The following is a 25,603-nucleotide window of genomic DNA, read 5'->3' on the forward strand; positions in this document are numbered from 1 at the left end:
TTTCTTTTGTAAGATTAGTAATTGAAATGAGATTAATTTAATGTTTTTATTTTTATAAAGTTAATAATTTAAATGAGATTAATTTAATGTTTTTACTTTTATAAAGTTAATAATTTAAATGAGATTAATTTAATGTTTTTACTTTTATAAAGTTAATAATTTAAATGAGATTAATTTAATATTATAATTAATTTTTCTCTCTCTCTCTCTATCTCTCTTTTTTTTTAGCTTATTTACCATTACTTGGTGAAAAAGATTATTTATCAGAAATATTTATTCGATTAATACCAGCAAATCCATTTCATACAAATAATTTTACTATACCAATGCTAGAAATTAATGAACAAAATGCATTTAAAAATAAAATACAAATAAATATTGGCGAATTATTTGATGCAACAGAGTTATGCATCGATACATTTTGTTATCCATTAATTAATGAAACATCGTTGTATTTCATCGTACGACTTCGAACGGTTCTCTTAATTAATTAATTAATTAATTAACTAATTGTTTTATTTATTAATTTAACTAAGTTATTAAATATTATTTAAATAATTGAGATTTTTTTTTTATATAATACTAAAAAAAAAAAACTATTTTTTTTGTATGTGTCACTATCTTCATTATATTAATTTTTCCTTTTTTGTTTTTTTTTTTTTTTATTTTTCATAATTTCATCTTTTCAATATTTATAAAATTTTTTTTAGCAATTTTTTTCTTTTTACAATAATCAATAATAAAATTAATTAATTCGACATAAAAATTTAATTAGACCAAAACATTTTTAATTGATCATAAAATTAATAAAAATTATCAATGTTACTACTTCATTTAATTTCATTCATTTCATTTATTTAAAAAACTATAAAAACATACATCATAGGATTATACAAGAATGAATTTAAAAGAAAAAAAAAAAAAAAAAAAATTAAAAAATCACATAATACTCACTTCTTGCCCTGATTTCTTACTTACCCATTTATATGGGTAAAATTTTTTTCATTTCTCTTCTTTTATTGGTTAAAATTTTTCTTTTTTTCTTTACTGAGAATTCATTTTTTACTAATATTTCACTCATATTTATTTACATAAAATTTTAAAAGCTATCAAAATAAGTTTAATTTATGTAAAATATTTTAATAACAAAATAATTAAAAAATGTTGGTAATATTTTTTTGATATTTTTTCATTAATTATTTTTTATATAATAGCAATATCTTTATGTAATAATACATATAAATATTGATAAAATGCTTATTTTTTTTTCTTTTATTTGATTATAAATAATTTTTATAATATTTATGCATAATTCTTTACATGTATATATATATATTTTTTTCAGAATCCTCAAAATGATAGACAAACTTGCATTGCTATGCTAAAATTTGATTTTAAAAATTATTTCGAAAATAATTTTTCATCAACAGCAAAAATTATCAGTAATCTTTTACCATTACAATGGAAATTAACATTAGCTGAAAATTTTTCTTTACGACCACATTATGTTCGAATTATGGCACAACAAGGACCAATCGTACTTCTACGAACATTTATTTTTGCATCAGAACGAATATGGATTTTAATTAATTTAAATACAATGATAATGAGTCCATCAAATTTTGAAAATAAAGCTAGGTGTGAATTTTCTTCATTTTTTTTTTTTACTAAAATTAATGATTTAATTTTTATTAGTTGAATATGATGAATGATTAATAGGAAGAAAAAAAAAAATGAATATTAATTGGAAGATAAAAAAATTACAATCATTAATAATAAAATTAATTAGACAAAAAAAAAAAAAATTAATAAGAAAAAATAGTTATAATAAATATTATTAATTAGTTAAAAAGAGAGAAGAGAAAAAGGAAATGAAATAAAAAAGGAAATAAAATTAATTAAACAAAAAAAAAAAAAATATTAATAAGAAAAAATAGTTATAATAGAAAAATAGTTATAATAAATATTATTAATTAGTTAAAAAGAGAGAAGAGAAAAAGGAAATAAAATAAAAAACATTTTATTTTATTTTATTATACTCCCTTTTTTTTTTTCAATCAATTTTATTTCTTATTTTTTTTTTCTTTATTTTTTAAAGTATATTTTTTTAGTGGTAATTGTGTAATGATGAATGGAAATCGTTTCATTTTTCACACACATCGAAATACAATAGTTACTGATTATAATATCATTTGGAATTATTATTTGGTTCCAAAACTTAAATATTTAACATTTTGGAAAATAATTGATATGGTGAAAAAATCACGAACTGAAGAATGTTGGAATTTACATTTGACATTTTATAAATTTTGTACCACTTGTTCCACTCTCGAAATGATCACACAATTATTATATTATTCTTCTGATACTGCATAATTTACCTCTCTCTCTCTCTCTCTCTTTGTTTGATTTTAATTCGAAAATTTTGATTGTTAATTAAAATTATGATAATTATTACCATATGCAAATTATACATAATTTTCTTCCTTCTATTAGAATTCCAAAAGTTTTAATTATTAATTTATCTGTGGTAATTGTTACAATATGCAAATTATACATAATTTCCCTCTCTTCCTTTCTCTCCCTCTCCCTCTCCCTCTCTCTCTCTCTCTCTTTGCAATGTGCAAACTTAATAGAAATAACTATTGAAAAATTTTTTTATGCTGTGGAACTTTAGTCTAACATTAATTAGCTACTATATCATTTCATTTAATTAATCTCATTTTTTCCATCAAATATTTAATGTGTATATATTAATGAAATATAAATAAAGAAGAAAAAATTAATATAAAATAAAGTTTAAGCAATAAAAAAATATAAAATTATTTTAAAAAAATAGTAATAAATTAAAAATCAAAAAAATACATAGAACATATTTAAATTTAATTAATATTATGCTAAAAAATTTAGACAATAATTATTCAATAAATGATTTCAACGTTTATTATTATTCCAAGAATATTAAAAAAAAATATATGCATTTAAAAAAATTATTTAAAAAAAAGTATAAAAGAAATTTTAAAATATTATTGCATTAATTCGGTTTCAATCAATGATTATTTTTTTTTTTTATTTTCATATTTTTTTTTTCAAGAAATTTTCTTTTATTTTGTTTGTTTGTTTGTTTGTTTGTTTTTTTAGAAAATTTTTATTTTTGATTCATTTTAATAAAATTAATACATGAAATGGAATTACTTTGAAATAAATTCTGTTTGTAACATTTACAACCATTGTGACTTTCAATATGATAAAATACTTTTGGATGTAACAAAGTAATATTTTGTAATTCGATCATTCCAATATGATAGATTAATGGTTTCGTTGTAATTTGTTCAAAAATTAATTTATCTTTTCGCATACATTGCTAGAAATAAAACTTTTTTATTTAATTAAATTATTTTTTTATTTTTCTTTCATCAATAATTATTAATTCCTATCATTTAGATGAATAATTTAACTTCATTAATATAATTAATAAATTATATTAATGATTAATAATATTAATGAAGTAGAATTTTAAACATATCTTGAAAGAGGTATAAATGAATTACATAAATTTTAACAGAAGTAGCTTTAAAAATTAAAATTAATTCTATTATGATAAATTTATTATCTTATAAGCTAATTAAGTATTTTTAGTTAATTATTATTATTTTAGAAGAGAGAGAAAAATTTTTTAAAATTTTATTTATAGCTAATATAATTTGCACTCATTTATATGTGATTAAAAAAATTTTTTTTGCTTATTTTTTTATTTTTTTATTTTTTTTGTTATGTGATTTAAAAAAAAAATTCTTGTTTTATTTAAAATTTTTATACTTATAATAAGGTAAATTTTGATTTAAAAAATTTGATATGAAATTAGAAAATTAAAAAATGTACCTTATGAAAAATACCACCATCACAATGATGATCAATTGTAATGTATAACTTTGATGCATCAATATTTTTCATTTGAAACAAAAATTCATCCCAATGATTTGCCAAAGTACCATCATCTTTAAGTCCAGCTGTAAATAATTTTAAATTAATTGTGCAAAAAAAAAAAAAAAAAGAGAAAAAAAGAAAGAAAATTTCTAAAATATTATAAACTTAATGTATTTTCTTCCAAAAAATAAATTAATCTTTTAGATTTTTTTTTGAGCTTAATTTAAGCTAACAACTTTAAATATATTATAAAATATGTAAACAAAATTCAAATAATAATAATAATTTAATTAAATTATCAAATAAATGATGCAATGTAATTTTTTATTATTTTAGAATAAACAAAAACAAAAAAATTATTTAATATGCACTTGCATCATAAAGTTTTAATCGTGCACCTAGCACAGGTATACCACCACATGCTAATAATCCATGAATTCGCACTGTCTCACTAATTGACATTTTGGTAATTGCAAATAATTGAAGAATCTTTAATTAAATAAACTTAAAATGTCCCATTCATAAATATTAATTAAAAGTGCTAGTATTTTTGATATTATTTATTAATTTATCAGTGATAACATTTTATGAGTTTTCATATGAATCAAATTGTTTTCTATAATTAGTAATTCTGAAATTAATAAACCTGAAGAATTTGAAGCGTACAACCGCTTAGTTGCATTTCAAAACGAATCGATGAATAATTTCCTTTTTCTCTTTCCTTCCTTCTCTTTGAATTGATATGATATGAAATTCAGATCTAATCAATGTATCGATCATTTCTTCTTTTTAAACTTATGAACGGTATTTTACTTGTAAATGCATTATTTACTATACATTTTATATCATTTAATGAGCATAAAATCCAGTATTTTTAAAATTTCTCATAGTATCACTAATTAATTAAAATATTCCATAAAATCAATAAATCTGTACGTTTTTAAGCGTTTGGTATAAATTGCGAAGAAAAAAAAATCTGAATGATAATACAAGCGGTACAAAACATCTCATAAAATCCTCCTATAACCTGAGATAACATTGTTTTTAAATTATAGAGAGTAAAAAATTATAATTCTCAGAGAGAGAGAGAGAGAGAGAGAGAGAGAGAGACGAAGAGAGGGAGCTAAACAAGTTTAAGGAGAATTAAAGACGAAAAAACAAGTGACAGGATAAGGTAGAAGGAAAGAAGCAAATAATTGAAAACAAAAAGGTAGCAATGTATGTTACTCACAGTAACTAGACAGCCTATCCTTTATAAATCTACACCAAAAAGAGTTAAACAATAAAAGTACAAATTAGAAGGTAAAGTTATATCTAAGAATGAAAGCGATAAAATCATTCTTTACAAGTTCTTCCGCTACGTGATGTTTTTGGAGTTTCGCTAGCTTCTCGTGAAGCATTGTCAGATGTTTTCTCTTTACCAGGCTCTTCCGAATTTATAGGAGTGACACGTGGGCTTGAAAATCTTGAACGTTCAAATTTAGCCTGCAAATCCAAACAGTATTAATTTAGAAATGTAATATTTCATAAATTTCCAATATGAATCAACCTTAAAAACAATCAGACTTATAAAATTATGAATGAATCGATAAAAAACATAAATATATATTGAGAATAATAAATTTTAATTTCTTTTTTTTTTTTTTTTTTTAACCAAAATTATAGAATTACAAAAAATGTAAATAATGAAATGCAAACCTCTTCTGCTGCAAATGCAGCACTCCTTCGAGTCATATGTGTTGTACCTCGAACAAATAATACATCTTTTTGCAGCATCTGTAAAAGAAAAAAAGAAAATTAAAACATTTAAATATTACAATACTATATTAGAAAAGTATAAAGAGCAGAAAAATTTTATTTTATTGGAAACTCCTCAAAGCACAAAAGCAAAATTTCATATAACTCTAATTAATAAGATTAACATTTCATAAGCAAAGGAAAAAAAAAAGAAACTGAAATACCTTCAGTGAGCTCAACGTATCAACAGCCATTTCTTTTGCATAATGATTTACATCATGACCTGTACTATTGAACATTACTGCATTTGCAAACATTAGTAGTACATTCCGCTTAAAATCACTCATTCCTGACAGATTACCACCATCTAGCTGCTTCTTTAACGTGCTCAAATCCATACGACTGGAACCTTTCCTTTTAGAAAAATGTTTTCAAAATTCAAAATTTATAATTATGAATGATAACTCCTATACCCAAACAGCGAATAAATTAGAAGAAATTTTGAAAATTTACTGATTAACATTTGAAATCGACTCAAATTACTTTCACTTTTAACAATTATCCTATTAGCATCACTGTTGTGATAACGATTAGCATAGCTCAACGATTAATATGAGTGAACAAATAGAAGCTGTTTATTAAATAAAGCGATGTTAAGATTTGAGATTTTTTAAAATTTCAACAAATGCAAATACTTCTTGCGACGTAAAATACACAACCAATAGATTATTATTACTTCATCGGAGCGAATAAAAGTACCTTTTAACGGTTTTTGAGTAACCTCGAGCATCTCGATCAGATACAGGATGGGCAAAAATAGCAGCATGTCGATGACTGGAAACCATTCGCCATGCAGTAACCATAAGAGCTTTCTGTTCTACATCACCATCAGTTGAACCACGCTTAAACAAATTAAATTATTCATCAATAATATGAATAAATGTAAATAATGTGTAATAGGATTTATCGGTAATGATTATGCTCAAATCAGGTAATTGCGGTAAATCCGACGTTAATGATTATGTTCAAAAGCAAATAATTACGATAAATTCGATAGAAAAATAGTTGCAAATGATGTAATAGAGCATAAAGGTATGATATATATTAACTGAACTGTCACAATCATCATTCTATACATTGTTCCATTATTTCAAAAAAGAACCAACAGTCCAATATCCAGGAAATAATGTAAATTTTGATTAAAAATGAATTAAAATTTAGTAAATCAAACACCATTATTTCTCTCCAGATTGGATTCCAGTAAAAATTACATTTAAAATTAATTCCACAAATAATCTCAGTACAGTTTTAGTAAAATCCCGATTATCGATTCAAATTACTCCTGTGTACAAATAGTTCATTATTAGTAATTACTAATCATCGAAAAAAAAAAAAAAAAGAAATAAAGTATATTTTGAATTACATATTAAATCATATCTCAAGACCATGAAAACCATACTCTTCTTGTTTGTCGACGACTTGAACGTGTTACAACTGCACTTCTTTTTGGCGATCTAACTGAAGAAGTTTCTGAAGATGTTCCTAAAAGTAACGAAAATCTTCGGCATAGCACTTTATATGATAAATTCTGATATGAAATAACGAAGAAAAATAAAACATGCTTTAATATGCAATCGTTTTTATGAGGACTTCAATATTTTCAACAATTTGAATAGATATTTTGAGAAGAAAAGTCATCAATAATGAAATTTAAACACTACCTGATTTCAATTTCTCACCAGTAGAAACAACTACTTTTGATGTTCGACTTCTTGTGCGTAAATCGACAAGTTTTTTATCATCATCTGATTCACCCTCCACAGCATGTTTCACCTTACAATATATTAATTTAGAATATGAGAAAAATTGCAAAGAACCAAGAAAAAAAGGAAAAGCACGCATAAATAATACATATAACTCTGATGAAACACAAATCAATTAATAAAACTTGTTTTAATTAAAAAAAAAAAAAAAAAAGAGAAGATACTATCAGCCAAGAAAGCCATTTAACAGTTGGCTGTAAAAAACAAAGAATGACTGTAACTTAATAGGAAGATAAAAAAATTACACCAATACGGACTTCTTTTTCAGGTTCTGGACTTGATTGCAACTCAATGTTGCTTTCGACTCGATATTTAACATCCTTTTTCTCAGCATTTTCAACATCTTTGCTGGACAATCGCCTAAAACTTATAGTGTTCAAAGGATTGCATTCCTCCTATTACATATCCAACAACAATAAATCATGTTTATTTTTGATAATTGAAACAAATAATATATGCTAAAAATTATTTCATACCGTCGTTTAGCAGGTGATGCCTTCACTTCTTCCTCATTATTACCAACAATTTCCAACTTTGCTGTTCGCTTTCGTCTTCCTGTTTGTGCAGGTACTACACATGCACTAGCTTCTATTTCAACCTTTGCCTGACATCTTTCTGATCGTCTAGAAATATTCTCATCAAAGCTGGTTATCATTTAAGTTGAATTTGCAGGAGTCTATTAAACATAGAATTTATATCCATCTAATAGTCGCCTAATTTATATCTATCTAATGATCTGTTTTCGTTTTCTTAACCTGATATAAGATTCACGTAAGCCAACCTAAAATTTCATCAAAAAAACCACAACTGCGATCAATGTGAGTTGGCTTACAATCATTTAATACTATTAAATCTTCAACATACCGTAATTTTCCTTCATCCTCTTCCTCCACAACATTTTTCTCCTCTTTGCTCATAAAATCGGATGTTTTTGGACTTTTCATGGAAATGGAGGAAGCAGCAGAAAAACGACGATTTCCTAGAAATAAGTATACAAAAATTTATTCCCAATACAAAAAAGTCTGAGAGAGAACGAAAAATATTTTTTTTAAAAAAAACCAACATTCAGAGATTCTGAAAAAAAAAAAATAACTGAAGAAAAAAAAATACATATATACATATAATATATATATATATATATATATAAAAGAAAAAATATATATATATGCATATACTTAAGGAATGTTCATGATGCACTGGTAATGCTATTTCACTATCCATGTTACTTGAGCTACCCGATGACCGCGTAACAATTTTTTGAGTCCGTCTTGTTTTCACCTAAAAAAAAAATATTTAATCGATATTTTTCCCTTAACCTCCGGAAGAACAATATTTAAATTGCATGAAACAATTTAACTTCATAATTCAATGAGTGGCATAATCTAAGACTATTAAGATAATGAATATCACACTAAGTTTAAAGAAAAAGTGATACCGTTTCTTTCTTTTCAACTATCTCTTCTACCGTTGAGCTCATTCCTTCCTCCATTTCATTTTCGGTGGTAACACAAGGTAATTTAGCCTTTAAAAAAAGCGAATTATAAAACATCATTATAAGACACAACTAAATAAGTAAAAACATTCGGTAATTCAAAAACACTAATGCTATGGATGGTTTTAAAAAAAGGAGCAGAGAAAATCAAATAACCATAACATCCGAAAGAATCTGACGCAGCATCTAATTAAAATAAAAAAAGACCTCATCTGGTGTCCCTGATGTAGCAGCCTGAATTTCGTCAGTATTACTTCTCGAGGGTGACTTAAGGATCAACTCACTTGATACTGACTGTGATGTAAAGCTTTCGGAGTTTTCTATTGCTTCTAAATATAATATAAGTTTTCTGTTCTAAATTTCAAATTGTTAAAAAATCAATGACATACTTTACTTTTCCTAGAAACTAACTAAAGAGGAAAAGTAGTACGGTAGAGGCATAAGAAGATTTAATTTTTTTTTTCAGTTCGCCCTAGTTTACTTCTTCACTTTCCTTGATAAAAAAAATGCCATTGCACTTGTCCTTGTTAAATATTTCTATATTCTTCTTAAACGGTATTTAAAATAAATCTTTGAGAATTTCTTTGAAATATATAAAATTTTAATTAGGCTTAAAAAGAACTGAAAATATACCGGTTTGACAGGATGATGCATTATTTCCAGTCAGTGATTGTGGTCGTGAGCTAACTGATTGTGTTCGTAATCTTCCTTGAGTAGATGATAATATTTCGGCACCATCTGAAGATTCGCTAGCCAACATTTCCGAAGCACTTGGATGCTGTGGACTGCTGATCTTCCTGCATAAGGGAGATCCAGAAGTGGTATTTACAACAGACGATGCTTTTGTCTGTGAAGTTATCTTTGGTTGGAAGGAAAGGCCTTCGAAAAGAGGCTTAATTGGAGAAAATGGTGCCTCATTGGCGGACGATTGGGATGGATGAGACGGTGGTATGATGATCTTCAACTGTGGATATTTAATTGGCTGAAATCTCATACAATTTTCACTTTAACGAAAGAACCACTGAACCATTATTCCCAAGCACTTTAACTGAATAGTTGGGTACAATAAAATGCAACTTACATTTGTTTCGTGAAGGATTAGATATTCTTTTAAATTTTTTGTACCAATTTCAATTTCCTTTTGAACGACTTCTTGATCACGCTAAAACAAAACTACTACGAGTTATAGGATTTTTTAAGAGTTTCAAAGCAAAAAACAAATCCAATTTATACAATACAATCCCAAGTAGTATTTTCAATGTAAAATTCCATTTGACATAGATAAATCCCCCCTTTCTCTTCTTTGCTATACTTTAGAAACTGTTGGAAAACATACGAGCCACTATTACAAAGAATGAAATCCTAAGCAAAGAACTGAGGAATTGTTTATCCTAAATAAACAGGACTCATGCATACCATTAATAACAAATACATACCGTACTATCTTCTTCGCGAGCTTCCTCCAATAATTTTTCTACTTCTTTATCTGTTAAATCACTATCAGATGAGAATAAACGATTAAAAAGATCTGCTTTCTGACGTAATTTCACCAAAAGTAGCTCTTCCTCTTGTGCTTTCTTGATTTTTAACTGCAATGCTAATGTAACATATCGGAAAGTTCAAGAATTGTTGGAATAAACAAGTACCACGCTTCCCGTAACAAGAATTATCTAAAGAAACATATTTAAACTAATATAATACTTTGCGATATTAGGTTCGGTCATTTCTTCTCGTCCTTCTTTCGGTTAAATCTAATATGTAAGTCCATGGATAAGCAAGAGACGATTTTTGAACTTTGGAGGTTTTTTGAGGGAAATCAGGATGACTATATTAAATAATAACAAATTTACATATTTATTTAAAGGATTAGAAGATATTGTAAAAGATAAAAGAAATTGTAAAAATTTACCTCTTTCTTTAAATAAACCGTCCAAGCATGAATGAGTTCTTTTCGGGAATATTTTTCACCTGGCTTTCGTAGGAAATGCTCTGGATGACCACTTGACATAACTCGTTCAAATTCATCTTTACACATCTGAAAAGTGCGTTACTAATAAAAACGAACGAGAATGAAGCATTTTAAAGCGATACTGAATTCAACGGGAATAAATACTGTTCAATCTAAGCCAAGATTTCATAATCTGCATGACTAGAAATTTTAAACTATGACAGTACTGGGCTAATAGTTATTGAGCTAGATTAAATGATTTGATATATAAAACATTATGATTTCAAATTTGCACAAAAAAAATCAAATATCAATAAAAGAAATCATATCAATAATTGTATATCTCTCTTCCTCTTTCCCCACTCAAAAAAAAAAAAAAATATTGAATGGGAAAAAATAATTTATTTTCTGAAATATTTCACAAAATTCCAACTTTTTCTGTAAAAAAACCAGCCGGTCTTTCATCACCAAAGTTTTCCACAAGTTTCTTGATGCGCACAAGCCTGAAAATGACTTATTATAATACAATAATATATGTAATCACTCTCTCTCTCTTTCCAATTCACGATGTTAGCAACTGATATCATCTTTTCTTTAATGCAGTCCAAAATAATAGCATAAGCTATAATTATGAAATTCTGAATATATAAAATTCAAAGCAGCCAACCAAGGAGACTGTTACCTACTAAAGTAACATATGAATTGAAAAACATGGCTTTTGCATGACCATAATTTTAACTCAATGCTTTTAGTTCACTAATGTGAGTAAATAACAGTCTTTTGGAAACATAAACAACCGTGAAAATCTTGAGAAAGACCATTTTAAGATAGCAACAATCGCATTACATACTTCCTGACAGTCAATCTCTGCTATGAATCGGCGTAAAATTCACGTATATACATCCAGTGTATAATTTATGTGCGTATGTCTAATGTTATACATGATAAAAATTAATTTATAAAAAACATAGCAAGAAATTACCAATCATCTTCCGTCTCCATAAGTTCGAAAAGTTGTAGCGTTTCTTCATGCTTCCAACTGAGTGATATACTTGGATATTTCATCCTTATGTTAAACCTGCAAAATTTTCTCCCAATGTTCTTGAAAGAATGGAAAGAAATAGACAGAGAAAGAGGCACACAAAGAGAGGGTCTACGTGTAATGGCAACTATGTGTAACTCACTTACACGTTTTCAACGGCACAAATTTGTTCAGTTTTTTTCCATCAAAGCAATATTTTATACAGTTCTAGTCAATCTTTGCCATCTTTTTGACTTTCTTCTTCTCACTATTCTAAGCGCCCTTATTAATTCCTATCGTCTCTTCTATTACAGCAACGTTTTTTATTTTACTATTCTAAATTACTGCTGTTAATTCATACAACTTAATGCCTTTCAAATTTCTCGATCTCTAGTAATATACAAGAATTCACAAGAATAACCAATAAAACGACATTTCAGGAAAGCAATGGTCCGTCGTTTGCAAGACATGTTGCATTTTAGCTATGTGCCACGAATAATGAAACGGAATATCTCAAGTCAAATCATTTCTTCATTTCTGCATCGTGAAATTATTAATCCAGGGAATTGTCAACTTTTGAAATTACTTAAGTCTTTGAATTACTGAGTTACCTAAATTTTCCTCGTAACATTTGGCAAAGTATTGCTATAACTCATATATACAGCAAAAATTTACGTACGTAACGTGAAAATCATTTACAAGACAGCTAAGTTAACGGAACATACAATTAAAGCACAAATCGATTGAATTGTTGACGAAAAAAAGCTAAAAAAAAAATTTGCATACTTTCATTAATATCTATAATAAAATATAACCTTTAAATTCTTTTAGTCTAATTTATATTTGTACTGCTATTGGGTGACATTGAATGTTAGTTCTCTAATATATCTTTTATATCAGTATTATCAATGAAAATAATCTTAAATTCATCACTTTTTCTACCCATTATCGCTTAACAATCACTAAAATCAGTTTTTACACTCATTACTTAGGTAATATACTATGAATTAATTACACGTATTATATCAGTAATGTCAGTTGAAGTATTATCAGTCTTCCCATCCAGTTATTAGTATCAGTCTTATCTGATAATATCACTCTTCTTAATCAATTATCAGTTTTGTTACTTATCCTTATGTGATAATACTATGAATTAATTATATGTTTCAAAGAAGAAAATGGCATGAAATTATGAGTAACGAGTAAATATTAAGTAATAAATGAGAATGTGTGATAGTAGTATAGCAGAAATGAAATTAAATATTGATTTTTTTTTTTTTTTTTTTTTTTTGTAGTTTTATGAATGATAATAATTCTGATAACATTTTAATTTTTAACTCTATAAAATAATAAAAATAAACATGAACACAATTCATGTTTATTTTTATAAAATGTTTAATTTCTTTTTAATTTTTAAATAGACATTCAAAATTTAGTTTTTAAATTGGATTAGGATCTCCATTTTTTTAGCGTGCCAATAAATTAATCAAAATTTAATAATTCGATAATAAAGTTTTGTTTTGTTTTGTTTTTTTTTTTTTTTTAAATATTGCCTGGCATTGGATTTTTCTTTAGAATATGCGTATGGAAAGTCCTCTTTTTAAGTAAACATACTGATTTCGTTTTTTTTTTTTCTTTTAGTAGTTTCCTTTTTAGTAAAAAACCTCATTTTTTTTCCCCTCCAATGTGCAATTAAATTTTTTTTAAACTTACATTTTTTTTTTTTTTTTGATCAAATAAATTGATGCATTTAATTATTCCATTTAAATACATACATACGTCCAATAGTAATAGTAATAATTAACTGTAACAATAATAATAACAACAATAGCAATAATAATGATAAATAATAATAAGGATAGCAGTAATAACGATTAATAATAATAACACTAATAGCAACAATAATGATTAATAATAATAGTAACAACTATAATAATAGCGATAGTAATGATAATAATCAGTGATAATAGTGGCGATAATAATTAATAATAGTAGATGATAATGATAATAACAACGGTAATGATAATGATAATAGGAATAATATATTAAAGCAAATGATAATTTCTTCGATAGATTGATTATGGGTGATAAATATGAACTAATTGACCAAAATGATCCTAACCAGTTGATACCAGCAGCACCAAATGCTCCACCAGGATCACCATCTGCTGATACAACACCATTACCAGATCCAGAAGCTGAACTATTAAAGAGTGCTGCTACCGATCTTTATACCAAAAAAATGGAATCTGGAAGTATGCTTAATTTTTTCTCCTCTCTATTAATACTTTACTGTTTTAATGTTATTTCATGACAATGAAAAAAAAAAAAATTGTCAAAAAAAATGAATGGTTTACTGATAACATACCATTTAGTCTAACATTTTAAATATTTACATTGTTTACAAAAATAAACAAAAAATAAAAACGAAACTTACATATGACATAATACAATTATGGCCAGTTTTTATTCTTTCGTAAAGTTTTTATAAGCATATTGAAATTCAAAAAAGAAAAATTATTAAAAAAAGAAAACCAATTTTTCTAACTTATTATTATTATTACTAATATTATTAGTTGCATTTAAGACGAATTATAAATTTCAGATAAAAAACCAAAAGAGATGACAAAAAAATTAATTATAGTATATGTTGGTGCTATAATGTTAAATATTATTGTATTTTGTATTGGTATAGCTATTGGCTACTATGCTTTATAAAAATATAAACAACTTTTGCATAGGTTAATTGTTGAATTTCATATTTGTTTTCGAATAAATTTAATAGAAAAATTTAATTTTTTATAATATAATTTTAATTTTTTTAATATAATTTTTTATTTTTTTTTTTTGGAAAGAAAAAAATTATTTTAAAATTCAAAAAATTTCATTAAATTAACCAACAATGGCAATAAAAGATTACGAAAAAATCTTTTCCTTTTTTTTTTTCCTTTAAACTAAATCAGTAAATGAAGTATTATGATAGAATTTTAGGCGAAAATTTTTGATCTTATATCAATTTTTATGATTAATTCTATTTTTTCCTCTCTTTTTCTCTTTTTCTTTTTTTTTTTTTTTTTTGTTTGTTTGTTTATTTATCCTTTTCAATGAAAAATAAGTTTTTTTTTTTTAGTTTTTGTACAAATTAGAATATAAGAAATATTGGCAAAAACAAGAAAAACGAACAATGAATATTTCCTCTAATCATATCAAACTTATCAGTGAAATGTATGCATATTTTTATCGATATATTGGTGAAGGATTTTTATAGAAATATAATATGTAGTAATAATTTTATCATTGATAATATTTATCATTAATGGTAATGATTTTATCATTAATAATATTTATCAATGATAATTAAATCAACCTATATGTTTTGAAATGACAATGAAAAGTAATTAAATTTTATCACTAACAAATATTCTACTTACATTAAAATTTAATTGAAATAACAGAACTAATAATGTATCACTTAAATATAACTTAAAATATAAGCAAAAAGAATGAAATTGAAAAATGATATGTAAATAAATGAATGAGTATAAAGTTATTAATGAATGAGATAAATTAATTGATCCTCGAAAATAATAATTTAAAAATTAAACTAAGCTAAGCTGAAAAAAAAAATCACTTCTATTAAATGTTGATACTATTTTTGATCAAAGTTTAAGTAAGTGAAATGAACGTTTTAGTCAATAATTGATTTAATATTTCGTGTAATCATTTGTAAAATTAAGAATTAAAGTAATTAAAGTATTATCAATTAAGCAATATATTGAAGCAGAAGAAAGTAAATGATAAATAATAAATGCAAGTTTGATATGAATTTTATGATATTTGTTAAATTACAATCAGCTTTATGGGATTTTTGATAATGCTAATACTCATATTCACTTATAAATAATGTCACATTAATGTCACATTGAATAAGGAAAAAGAAAATGTTGGAAAGATTTTAATATTCCAATATTATAATTTAAAAAAATAAAAGGACAAAAGGCTCCAAATTTTATAATTTTTTAAGCTAATTAATTAATTCAGAAATGAAATTTTATAGACTAAAAATTTTGTAATAATACTTATGCATTTGATCATTTTGTATTCTCAAAATAATAAACAAAATGAAAACATACGATTAGATTATGGTTTAAAAACAAGTATGTTTTAATTAAATTAAATATTTACTCTCAGCAAATTATGTTAGCAATGTTTTTTTGACATCGCTAAAATATTTTGTAGTGACGAATTCAAACTTGGGTCAATTGATTTAATCATAAGGAAACTTGATTTAATATTTATTTCCTGATTAAAATGAAATTCATAATTTTTCATTTATTGATATGATTAATTTAATAGTGTTTACGATGCTTAATTATTAATGACACATAATTTAGAATATTTTAAAATAATACTTAGAAAATGAAATTCTTAATTCTATTAATAAAATTTGTTATTTTTTCCCCAAATTGTTAATTAATTTTCTTAATTACCGTTAAGTAATTTAATGCTTTTATCAATTGAAATTTGTTATTTTTCGATAAATGCTTATGTGGAAATTATTGTTAATTAATTAGTAACCGACTTAATTAAAACTTCTAAAAATGAAATAATAATAATTTAAAATAAAATTTAACTTGAAATGATTAAGCTGGAATAATCTAAGTTCCAAAAAAAAAAAGTGGATTTGGCCAAAATATTATTGCTTGGCCTAGGATTGTTCAAGTAATGAATGAAATAATGAGAATTTAGTATAAAAATTCAACTTGGAATGATTAATTAAATAATCCAAAAAATGAAATTCAAAAAAAAAAAAGGAAAAAAAAAATTAAATTTGATCAAAATATTATTGCTTTGCCTTAGAAACATTGAAATATAATAAATGAATTAATTATATATCAGCCTGAAATCATTTTATTTATTTATTTTATTTTTTAAATTTAATTCTTCTTTATTTGTTGACCATGAATATTTTTAGCACCGTCTCGCAGCAATTCAATTTCATCCTTTGCGCCAACATTTACTTTTGGCGCTGTTATCTAAGCAAAAAAAAAAAAAAAATTTTTTTTCGCTATTAAAACAAAAACATTTGAAAATAAAAATTTTTTTTTTAAAATTTTTTTTTCAAAGTCTTTAAATTAAAAATAACAACAAGAAATATATGTAATGAATTATTTTTATGACAAAAAATGTAGCAAATTAAGAATGACTTTTTTTAATGAAAATTCAAAAAAAAAAGTTTTTTTGAATTTTAAATTTATAATTTTTAATTTCTTAGTTTCTATTAAACATATTTTGGGAGAATAAAAAACAATCAAATGATTCCCTTTTTTTTTTAAAGAAATATTTTATATTTTATAATATGTTATTAACAAAATAAATATATCCTTAACCGATGCTTATTTATGGTACCAAACAAAATTTCAATGACTTTATTTAGCGAATTTAAAAAAAAAAAAGTAAAAAATAAAACATAATGGTATTGAATGGATAATCTATTACTAATTGAATTTTGTTTTTAAAAGAAATAAAAATAGTATTGAGGAGAAAATCTATTACTAATTAAATTTTATTTTTAAAAAAAAAATAAGAATAGTAAAGCAAATTAACCACTACCTAAACAAATGATTTAAAATTATTATAAAATTCATTTATTTATTTAATGTTATTATAAAATTCATTTATTATTTAAAATTGTTATAAAATTCATTTGTTTTTTTTTTTTTTTTTTGTTTTTTGATGAATAACCACTCTTTATAATTTGTCAAATGCAAATTAATTCATTAAAATATTGCTAACATTCTATCAAAATATATTAATTAATAAAATAATTAATATTAAATATAGTTTTTCTCTTTTTTTAGTATACTATAAAATAAAAACTTTCTCAATAATTATTAAAAAAATTTTTTTTAATGAAATTAAATTAAATTAAATACCGATGAAGGTGATGGTGGTGGACATGTTGGTAATTGATTTTCTACTTTATCTTCTGCAATTATTTTTACATGAGCTTGATGGCTACTACCATGCGACAAAATTCCTTTCTTCTGCGACATTCTATAAAATTTATTTTTTATTATTTTATTATTCTAAAAAAATTTTTTGCATTATTAAATTTTACGTGAATTATATTTTTTCTACACTGTTTTTTCAATCTATCATATATTTTACTTTTTTTTTTTTTCAAATTTTAACAAATTTAGTGATTTAACTTAACTAGCAAATAGACTTAAATATTAATTAGGTAACTAACTGGTATTAAGTAATTAATTATTAAATAAATAATTATAGTTAATTAGATAGCTAATTAATTAGATAACTTAAAAAAGAAGCAATTAGATAACTTAAATAGTAGCAATTAGTTTAAGTAATAAATTATATTAGATTCAAATTAACTTTATTAGTAAGTTTGTTTTGAAAATTTTTAGTACATTTTAGCATAATATTAAGTAATTTATTTGCATCTACTTTAATTTTAATTTTTCAACTATTTTCAACTCATTCAATACTTATCAATTTACTCTTTTTATTTGAACCTTATATGTTTACCATCCTCAAATTCACAAATTAATAAATTAAAAAAAAGAACGAACGAAATATTTGAATTAAATTTTAATATAATCGTTGAATGATCAGGTTAAAGGCAACAAATATTAATAAAATTAATTAAATTAACTTTATTTATGGCATTAATAAATTTTTGAGAAAGTAGAAAATGAAACCTATCAGTCTGTTATACTTTTATGCAAAATGATTTAATACTAATTTCATTTGCTAAAAAAATAATTTTGATATGCAAAATAATTTCTTTTTTCCTCTCTCTCTCTCTCTCTCTCTCTTTCCCTCTCTTTCACATTAGTCAATAAAATATAAAATTAAAATTAAATTTTCATTTCTAATACGATAACTATTTAAAATGGATAATATTAATTATTTAAGTATATTTACAAATTTCATTCATAGAATACGGTGACATTAAGTATATTTCATTAATGTATCATTGTAAGGAGAGAAGACGATCTGAATCAGATTCAGTAAGACGAAAGTATGATTATAATTATCATTATTATCAATTATGTTATCATTAATTCATTTTATCATTAATTAAACTTTGATTAATTACATTATTATCATTGAGTATTGATTATCATTATCAGTAGTTACTACTTTTTTATGTTCATTTATTTTCCACAATTACATAAATAAATGATTTTTTTTATGATAAAAAAACAAAGACGATTTACTGATAACATTCGTATCATTTATCAATTATGCTAATAAAAGCAATGAAAATATTAGCTAATCTAATTTAGTGGTTATGAGCCAATAGCGCAATTTGATAGTTCACAAATACCGCCAGATTATTTGGTACATGAAGCACATGATGGACGATTGGTATGATAAAATTTTTAATTTATTTTAAAATTATTTCAAATAAAACAATCAAATATTGATAAAAATTAACAAATGCATTTTAAATTTTCAAAATAATTTATTTAAATTGTTTTAATTTAATTTTTATTTTTTTTTTACGATTCATTTTTGATTTATTTTTTCATTCCTTTCTTCGTTTTTTACTCTAATTTTTTCTTATGGATTTTTTGCGTTAATAATATTCAAATTTTAAATTTAATTAATTATAATCGAAATATCAATTTTAGCGATAAACAAATTATTATTCATCTTCATTATCTGTAATTAAAATTTTTTAATTTCACTTTTTTATTTACAGATAAGTGATAGTTATGAAATTGAATGGCCAAAGCGCCCACAATTTGGTCAATATGCGGAAGAAAGCAGTGTAGCAAAAAATTTAATTAGCAAATTATTAAAAATTTAATTAGCAAATTATTAACAAATTATTTATACAATTTTTTAACAATTTTTTTTTTTTTTTTATAATTACCAAATTAATTTTTTATGGTTCTCTTAGGTTAATAATATTAAAATTTTTAATTTAATTTAATTAATCACAATTGAAATATCAATTTTAGTAGTAATCAAATTATTATTCATTTTCATTACCTGTAATTAAAAATTACTAAATGCAAATTTTTATAGTAGATAAAAAATGTTTCATGCTTTAAAATATTGAATAAAATAACTTTTTATAACTTTTTTTTTGTTTTTTGAAAATTATTTAACAATTTAATTACACTTTAAAAAAAAAAATACATTTTAAGTTAAAAAATTTTTACAGGAAAAGCTTTCATCACCGTATATTAAACAAACTAATAAGTATGATTATGGATCAAATGAAACGACAGCATACAGGTATGTTAATTAATTAAATTAATTAGTAACAAAAGAATAGATAAATGACAATTTTATAAAATTAGCAATAAATATTAATAAATGATTACTTCTAATTCTAATAAACAATAATAAATATTCAATTATTAAGTTAATAAGTATTATATTATTATTTTTCTTTTCTTTATGCATTAAATATCCAATAAACATTGATTACTAACTATTGTATTATTATTTTTTCATATATTAAATAACAATTAATGAATTTAAATTAAAGTACAAAGAAAAAAAAATCAAACAAAAGAAAAAAAAAGAAAGGAAATGTAATAAATATTTGATTGAAATAATATTTACAATTATATTAATTAATTACTTAATTAATTAATTAGTATAAGTTTTTTTTTTTTTTTTGTCGAGGAACAAAGGACATCATCGAAAGACAAAAGGTCATATGCATAATTATTCAATTGAAAAGGTCAGATATGAAATTTAATTTTTGTCATTTTTAAAAATTTAAATTTGAAACAATCAAAAATGTTGGATAAATTAGCATATATATTCATATAAGTATGATTTATTACTTCGATTAATGCACTTTTTTTAAACATCTTATTTTAGAATGAAACTGTTTTTTTTTTTTTTTTAAATTTATTAATTTATGTTTTTTTTTTTTTGTTAATAAATTATTTTAAAAGGAAATAATAATCGTAGTAATTAATTTAATAAATATATTTTTTTAATCATTTATTATTAGACAACGATTAATGAAGCAAAAAATGATGATGATGATAATCATTTTTTTGTTGGTAAGTAAATTTTTTTTTTGAAGTTTAATAAAATTTTTTTGTAATAAAAATAAAAAAAAAAATTTTTTTTTTGTAATAAAATAAAAATACAATGTTTACATCTCTTTTTTTTTTTTTTTTTTTTGAAATTATTTAAAATCTATTTATTATAAATAAACATTAAATATGATAATTTTTTATTTAAATTATTACTTTATTCTCTATTAATTAATTATTAAAAAAAATATATTTATATTAAAATTTCATTATTTCAATCGATAGTCTTAAGAGTTCATTCAAATTATATACAAAGAATTTATCAAAATCTTTGTTACTTATGTTTTTTCTCAATTATTTTTAAAATTCTTTCTTAAAATATCCTAAAATAATTTACTAATTAAAATAATCTACCAATTAGCAATTAATGTTTTTCAAAAAATCATCGTTTTTCCATTAATGATTAAATAATTTGCATTTAAAATTTTTGAAAAACAAAAAAAGAAAATAGCATAAAATTCTTTCTTAAAATATTCTACTAATTAACAATTTTATGTTTTTTAAATTTTATCAATTTTGTTTTGGCAATTTTATTTTTTTTTTTAAAATAATTGTTTATGAAAAAAATAAATGAAATAAAATATTAATTTATTATTTATTTTTTTTTAGCATTCTCACCATTTCTTCACTAATTGATTATTAGCTTAGATTATATTATTTTCCAAACTTCTTTAATTCTAAATTCACATGAAATTCATTAGAATTGAAAAAAAAAAAAGGAAAAAAAATTCCGATAAAATACTTTTTGTTTTTTTTCATTTAGTTAATTATATTTAAATTTATCTCAAAAATTATTATACTTAAATTTTTAGCTTTATTTTTATATTTATTTCTTAAAAAAAAAAATATTTTAATATTTAGTTTTTTTTAATAAGGTTTGATAAACAAAAAAGAAAACTAATTAAATTTAAATTCAAAATTAAAAATTTTATTTGTTAATCAGTGAGCAATAATAAATTTTTGTAATAATAGCATCAAATGAAGAAGTTTTTTTTAATTAAATTTATAATAAATAATTTAATTTAAATTTCTCTACTACAAGCTAATTTTTTAGTCCTAATTAAAATACGCAAAATTAAGACCTGAAATTAAAACCTTTTAATCTAAAATCAGAAATTAATTGAGGTGCACAAACAATTCATACAGTATCAAAATTACTTCGACAAAATGATTTTCGTCTTTATTATCAAATTCCATCCTCAAAACAAAATGCAATTCCAATTCATATACCACTTTGTTTAGCATATATGAGCACTGCTGGCAAGGTAATTAATTAATTAATTAAATAATTAATTACTATTTTCTGTTGTAAAAAATTTTAATTAGTGATAATAAAAAAATTAAATTTAAAACTAAATTAAATTTTGCTAATTCAAAATATTATTGTGAAAATAATTTCAAATAGAATTCCAAAATTTAAAAAAAATGACAACTAACTGAATTTTAAACTAGCAATTGAAAACTTAAATTATAAAAAATTAAAAAAAAAATAATAAATTTTAGATCATTCATTATTAAAAATAATTTCAAATAGAATTCTAAGATAAAAAAATCAAAAAAAAAAAAAATATTTAATAAAATATTTTTCATTCTTTTCTAAACTAAACAAATAAATTTTAGAAATTTCATTATTAAAAATAATCTTTAATAGAATTATAAAATTAAAAAAAAAAAAAAAAAAAGAGAGAGAAACAATAAATTTAATTTTTTTTTTTTATCTTTTCTAAACTAGACGAATAAATTTCTAAATTTATCATTATTGAAAATAATTTTAAATACAATTATATGCAAAAAAAGAAAATTGATAATCAATAAAATTTAATTCTTTCATTATCGAAAATATTTTTAAAATTAGAAATGAAAACAAATTAAATATTTTTCATTCTTTTTCTAAATTTTAAATAAATAAATTTTGATAGATTTATCATTTTCCAATTGCTTGTACAATTGATGATAACACTGGTAGAAAGTCTTGGCGTGTATTATACGGTGACTCGAGACCATCAACATTTGCAACCTTATCAGCTTTAGTAAAATATCATAAAATTTATTCATATATGGATCCAAAAACAGGTGCCATTGATACATTTCCGGTTTGGAAAGGTGCTATAATTGATTTTGATGATGCTGATTAAAATGATAATAATTGATATGATATGATAAATATTGATTAAATAAATATTAAAAAAAAAAATGATAATAAGTAATAGATATGACAAATATTGATTAATTAGATATTAAAAACAGTGATAAAAAATAATATATGTGATAAATATTGATTAAATAAATACTAGAAATAATGATAATAATTAATATGATATGATAAATATTGATTAAATAAATACTAGAAATAATGATAATAATTAATATGATATGATAAATATTGATTAAATAAATACTAGAAATAATGATAATAATTAATATGATATGATAAATATTGATTAAATAAATATTAAACAATTTAAAACAAGAAAAAAAAAAAGTTTTAATCAAAATGAAGTGAAATTGTAATAAATAAAAAGTGATGAATAAACCATTTTTATCATTTTTTTTTCCTAATTCAATTATCATTTTTTAACTGATTAAATTCGCTATTTTTACTATTTTTCTTTTTCTTTTTTGTTTAATTGTTTATTTATTTATTTTTTTTAAATAAATGAATAAACAAAAAAAGTTTGGGAAGGTGCTATAAAAACTGATTTTGGTGATTAAAATGATAATGCATATACATCTGTGCTGATAAAAATATGATAAATACTGATTAAATTGATTAATTAATTAAATCATTTTTATCATTATTTTACGAATCGAATTAACATTTTTAACTGAATGCAAATTAAATTTTCAAAAAATTTTACCACAATTTTTTTTTTTACCATTTATAGCAAATTTTTTTTTCTTTCTTACTTTTTCTTTGATTAATTTTTTTGTTCCAAATCAATTTTGAAATAAAAATTTCTCTTTCCCTTTTTTGCTAGTTATTATGAAAAAATAACAATGGCTTTCAAAAAATTAAAAAAAAAAAATGTACAAATGTTTTAATTTGAAAAAAAAAAAAGATAATTCATAATTTAATGCTTTAAAGCTACAAATATTTAAAAGCATTTTTAAATTCTAAATTTAAATTTTAATAAGAAAAAAAAGTTTTAGAAAGACTTTTTTTTTTCACAACTTTTATTAATAGTAAAAATTTTTTGATAATAAATCTAAAGAAAAAAAATCCTTTTTTATTAAAAAATCAAAAAATTTTTCAGTGTTATTCTTCCACCTCAAAAACAGAAAAGAAAAAAAAGAAAAAAAAAAAACAAAACAAAACACAAAAAATTTTTTCTTTCTTTTTTAAATTATCTTACATAGTTTTAAGCCAAATTTTAAAAGTTAACATTGTTGTTTACTGATATGATAAATTACACAAAAGTTCCTTTTTGTGAAACATTTTGATTTTTTTTAAAAAAAAAAGAAATTTTTTTTTCTAAATTCTTTCCAATCATGATAAATTACATTAGTGTTACTTACTTACTTACTTACTTTAAGACTAATATTGCACTGATTAGAATCATTCAAAATTTGGTGCTTCATTCTCATTTTCTTTCCTCTTTTCTTCATCTTTTCTTATTGAATAACTGATAATGATAATAATATCATTTCTTCTCTCTTATTGAATAACTGATAATGATAATAATATCATTTCTTCTCTCTTATTGAATAACTGATAATGATAATAATATCATTTCTTCTCTCTTATTGAATAACTGATAATGATAATAATATCATTTCTTCTCTCTTATTGAATAACTGATAATGATAATAATATCATTTCTTCTCTCTTATTGAATAACTGATAATGATAATAATATCACTTCTTCTCTCTTATTGAATTACTGATAATGATAATAATATCATTTCCTCTCTATTGTATAACAACCGATAATAATAATAATAACAATAATAATAATAATAATAATAATAATAATAATAATAATAATAATAATAATAATAATAATATCCTCTTTTATGTAATAATTGATAATGTTATCATTTTTTCTCTTAAAATTACTGATAATGATAACAACCATGCATATCACTTGTTCAGTAAACTTTTATTCAATTTAAAAGAAATTCTAATAATGGAAAAAAAAAAGATTATTCTTTTAGTTTTTTTTTTAGTAAAACATAAAATTTGTTAGTGAGAAATTTTCCACTTTATTTCCAATTCTTTATTTTTTATTATTTTATTTTATTTTTTATCATTTAAAAAGATGAAATGTATTGCTAATAAATGAACAAAATTTCTCACAAAAAAAAAAAAAAATCTTATTGAATAATGAAAAAGAGAGGGAGGGAATGAGAAAGAAAGTAAAATTAGGACTGATTTTTATGCCATTTTTTCTTTTTTAAAAAAATAAAAATAAGGAAAAGGCTAATTTGGTTTTAGCAAATCATTTGACGTTGTTTGGGAATAAATTTAATAAAGAAATTAATTATATTTTCGAGAAATGAATGAAGGGTGGGAAAAAATTGAGCTTTTGTTGCCCAGGTAACCAAATGAATACCTATTTG

At 22.2% G+C, this 25,603-nt stretch overlaps 5 protein-coding genes across 6 annotated transcripts; 2 read left to right on the top strand and 3 right to left on the bottom strand.

Annotated features, from left to right (window-relative positions):
- Positions 1-3,861: 3,861 nt before the first annotated feature.
- Positions 3,862-4,389, bottom strand: Bm1149 (Uncharacterized protein; the record flags this gene model as incomplete). The annotated part of the gene is made up of 2 exons (XM_001894414.2): positions 3,862-4,010; positions 4,299-4,389. 2 exons carry the CDS (start codon positions 4,387-4,389, stop codon positions 3,862-3,864), a joined length of 240 nt encoding a protein of 79 aa, XP_001894449.2.
- An 873-nt stretch (positions 4,390-5,262) lies between these two features.
- Bm4595 (Uncharacterized protein) lies at positions 5,263-11,992 on the bottom strand (the record flags this gene model as incomplete). 2 transcript variants are annotated; one of them, XM_043079363.1, is made up of 18 exons in its annotated part: positions 5,263-5,412; positions 5,626-5,703; positions 5,889-6,066; positions 6,424-6,566; positions 7,124-7,206; positions 7,386-7,497; positions 7,745-7,847; positions 7,964-8,110; positions 8,352-8,466; positions 8,663-8,765; positions 8,923-9,009; positions 9,187-9,308; positions 9,613-9,961; positions 10,061-10,141; positions 10,416-10,568; positions 10,889-11,014; positions 11,361-11,430; positions 11,910-11,992. In XM_043079363.1, 18 exons carry the CDS (start codon positions 11,990-11,992, stop codon positions 5,263-5,265), a joined length of 2,283 nt encoding a protein of 760 aa, XP_042935297.1. The 2 variants fall into 2 exon arrangements, with proteins under 2 accessions (XP_042935297.1, XP_042935298.1); XM_043079364.1 differs by lacking the exons at positions 11,361-11,430; positions 11,910-11,992.
- A 2,036-nt stretch (positions 11,993-14,028) lies between these two features.
- On the top strand, positions 14,029-14,666 carry Bm8677 (Uncharacterized protein; the record flags this gene model as incomplete). Its single annotated transcript, XM_043079365.1, has 2 exons — positions 14,029-14,203; positions 14,554-14,666. The coding sequence occupies 2 exons, from the start codon at positions 14,029-14,031 to the stop codon at positions 14,664-14,666; spliced, it is 288 nt and encodes a 95-aa protein (XP_042935299.1).
- Positions 14,667-16,885: 2,219 nt separating this feature from the next.
- Bm17559 (Uncharacterized protein) lies at positions 16,886-18,004 on the bottom strand (the record flags this gene model as incomplete). The annotated part of the gene is made up of 2 exons (XM_043079366.1): positions 16,886-16,984; positions 17,885-18,004. The coding sequence occupies 2 exons, from the start codon at positions 18,002-18,004 to the stop codon at positions 16,886-16,888; spliced, it is 219 nt and encodes a 72-aa protein (XP_042935300.1).
- A 936-nt stretch (positions 18,005-18,940) lies between these two features.
- Positions 18,941-23,178, top strand: Bm17560 (Uncharacterized protein; the record flags this gene model as incomplete). The annotated part of the gene is made up of 5 exons (XM_043079367.1): positions 18,941-18,993; positions 19,262-19,343; positions 19,681-19,726; positions 22,169-22,308; positions 22,963-23,178. 5 exons carry the CDS (start codon positions 18,941-18,943, stop codon positions 23,176-23,178), a joined length of 537 nt encoding a protein of 178 aa, XP_042935301.1.
- Between the last annotated feature and the right edge of the window lie 2,425 nt (positions 23,179-25,603).

Source organism: Brugia malayi, assembly GCF_000002995.4.
Source record: "Brugia malayi strain FR3 genome assembly, contig: Bm_v4_Chr2_contig_001, whole genome shotgun sequence".
NCBI lineage: Eukaryota > Metazoa > Nematoda > Chromadorea > Rhabditida > Onchocercidae > Brugia > Brugia malayi.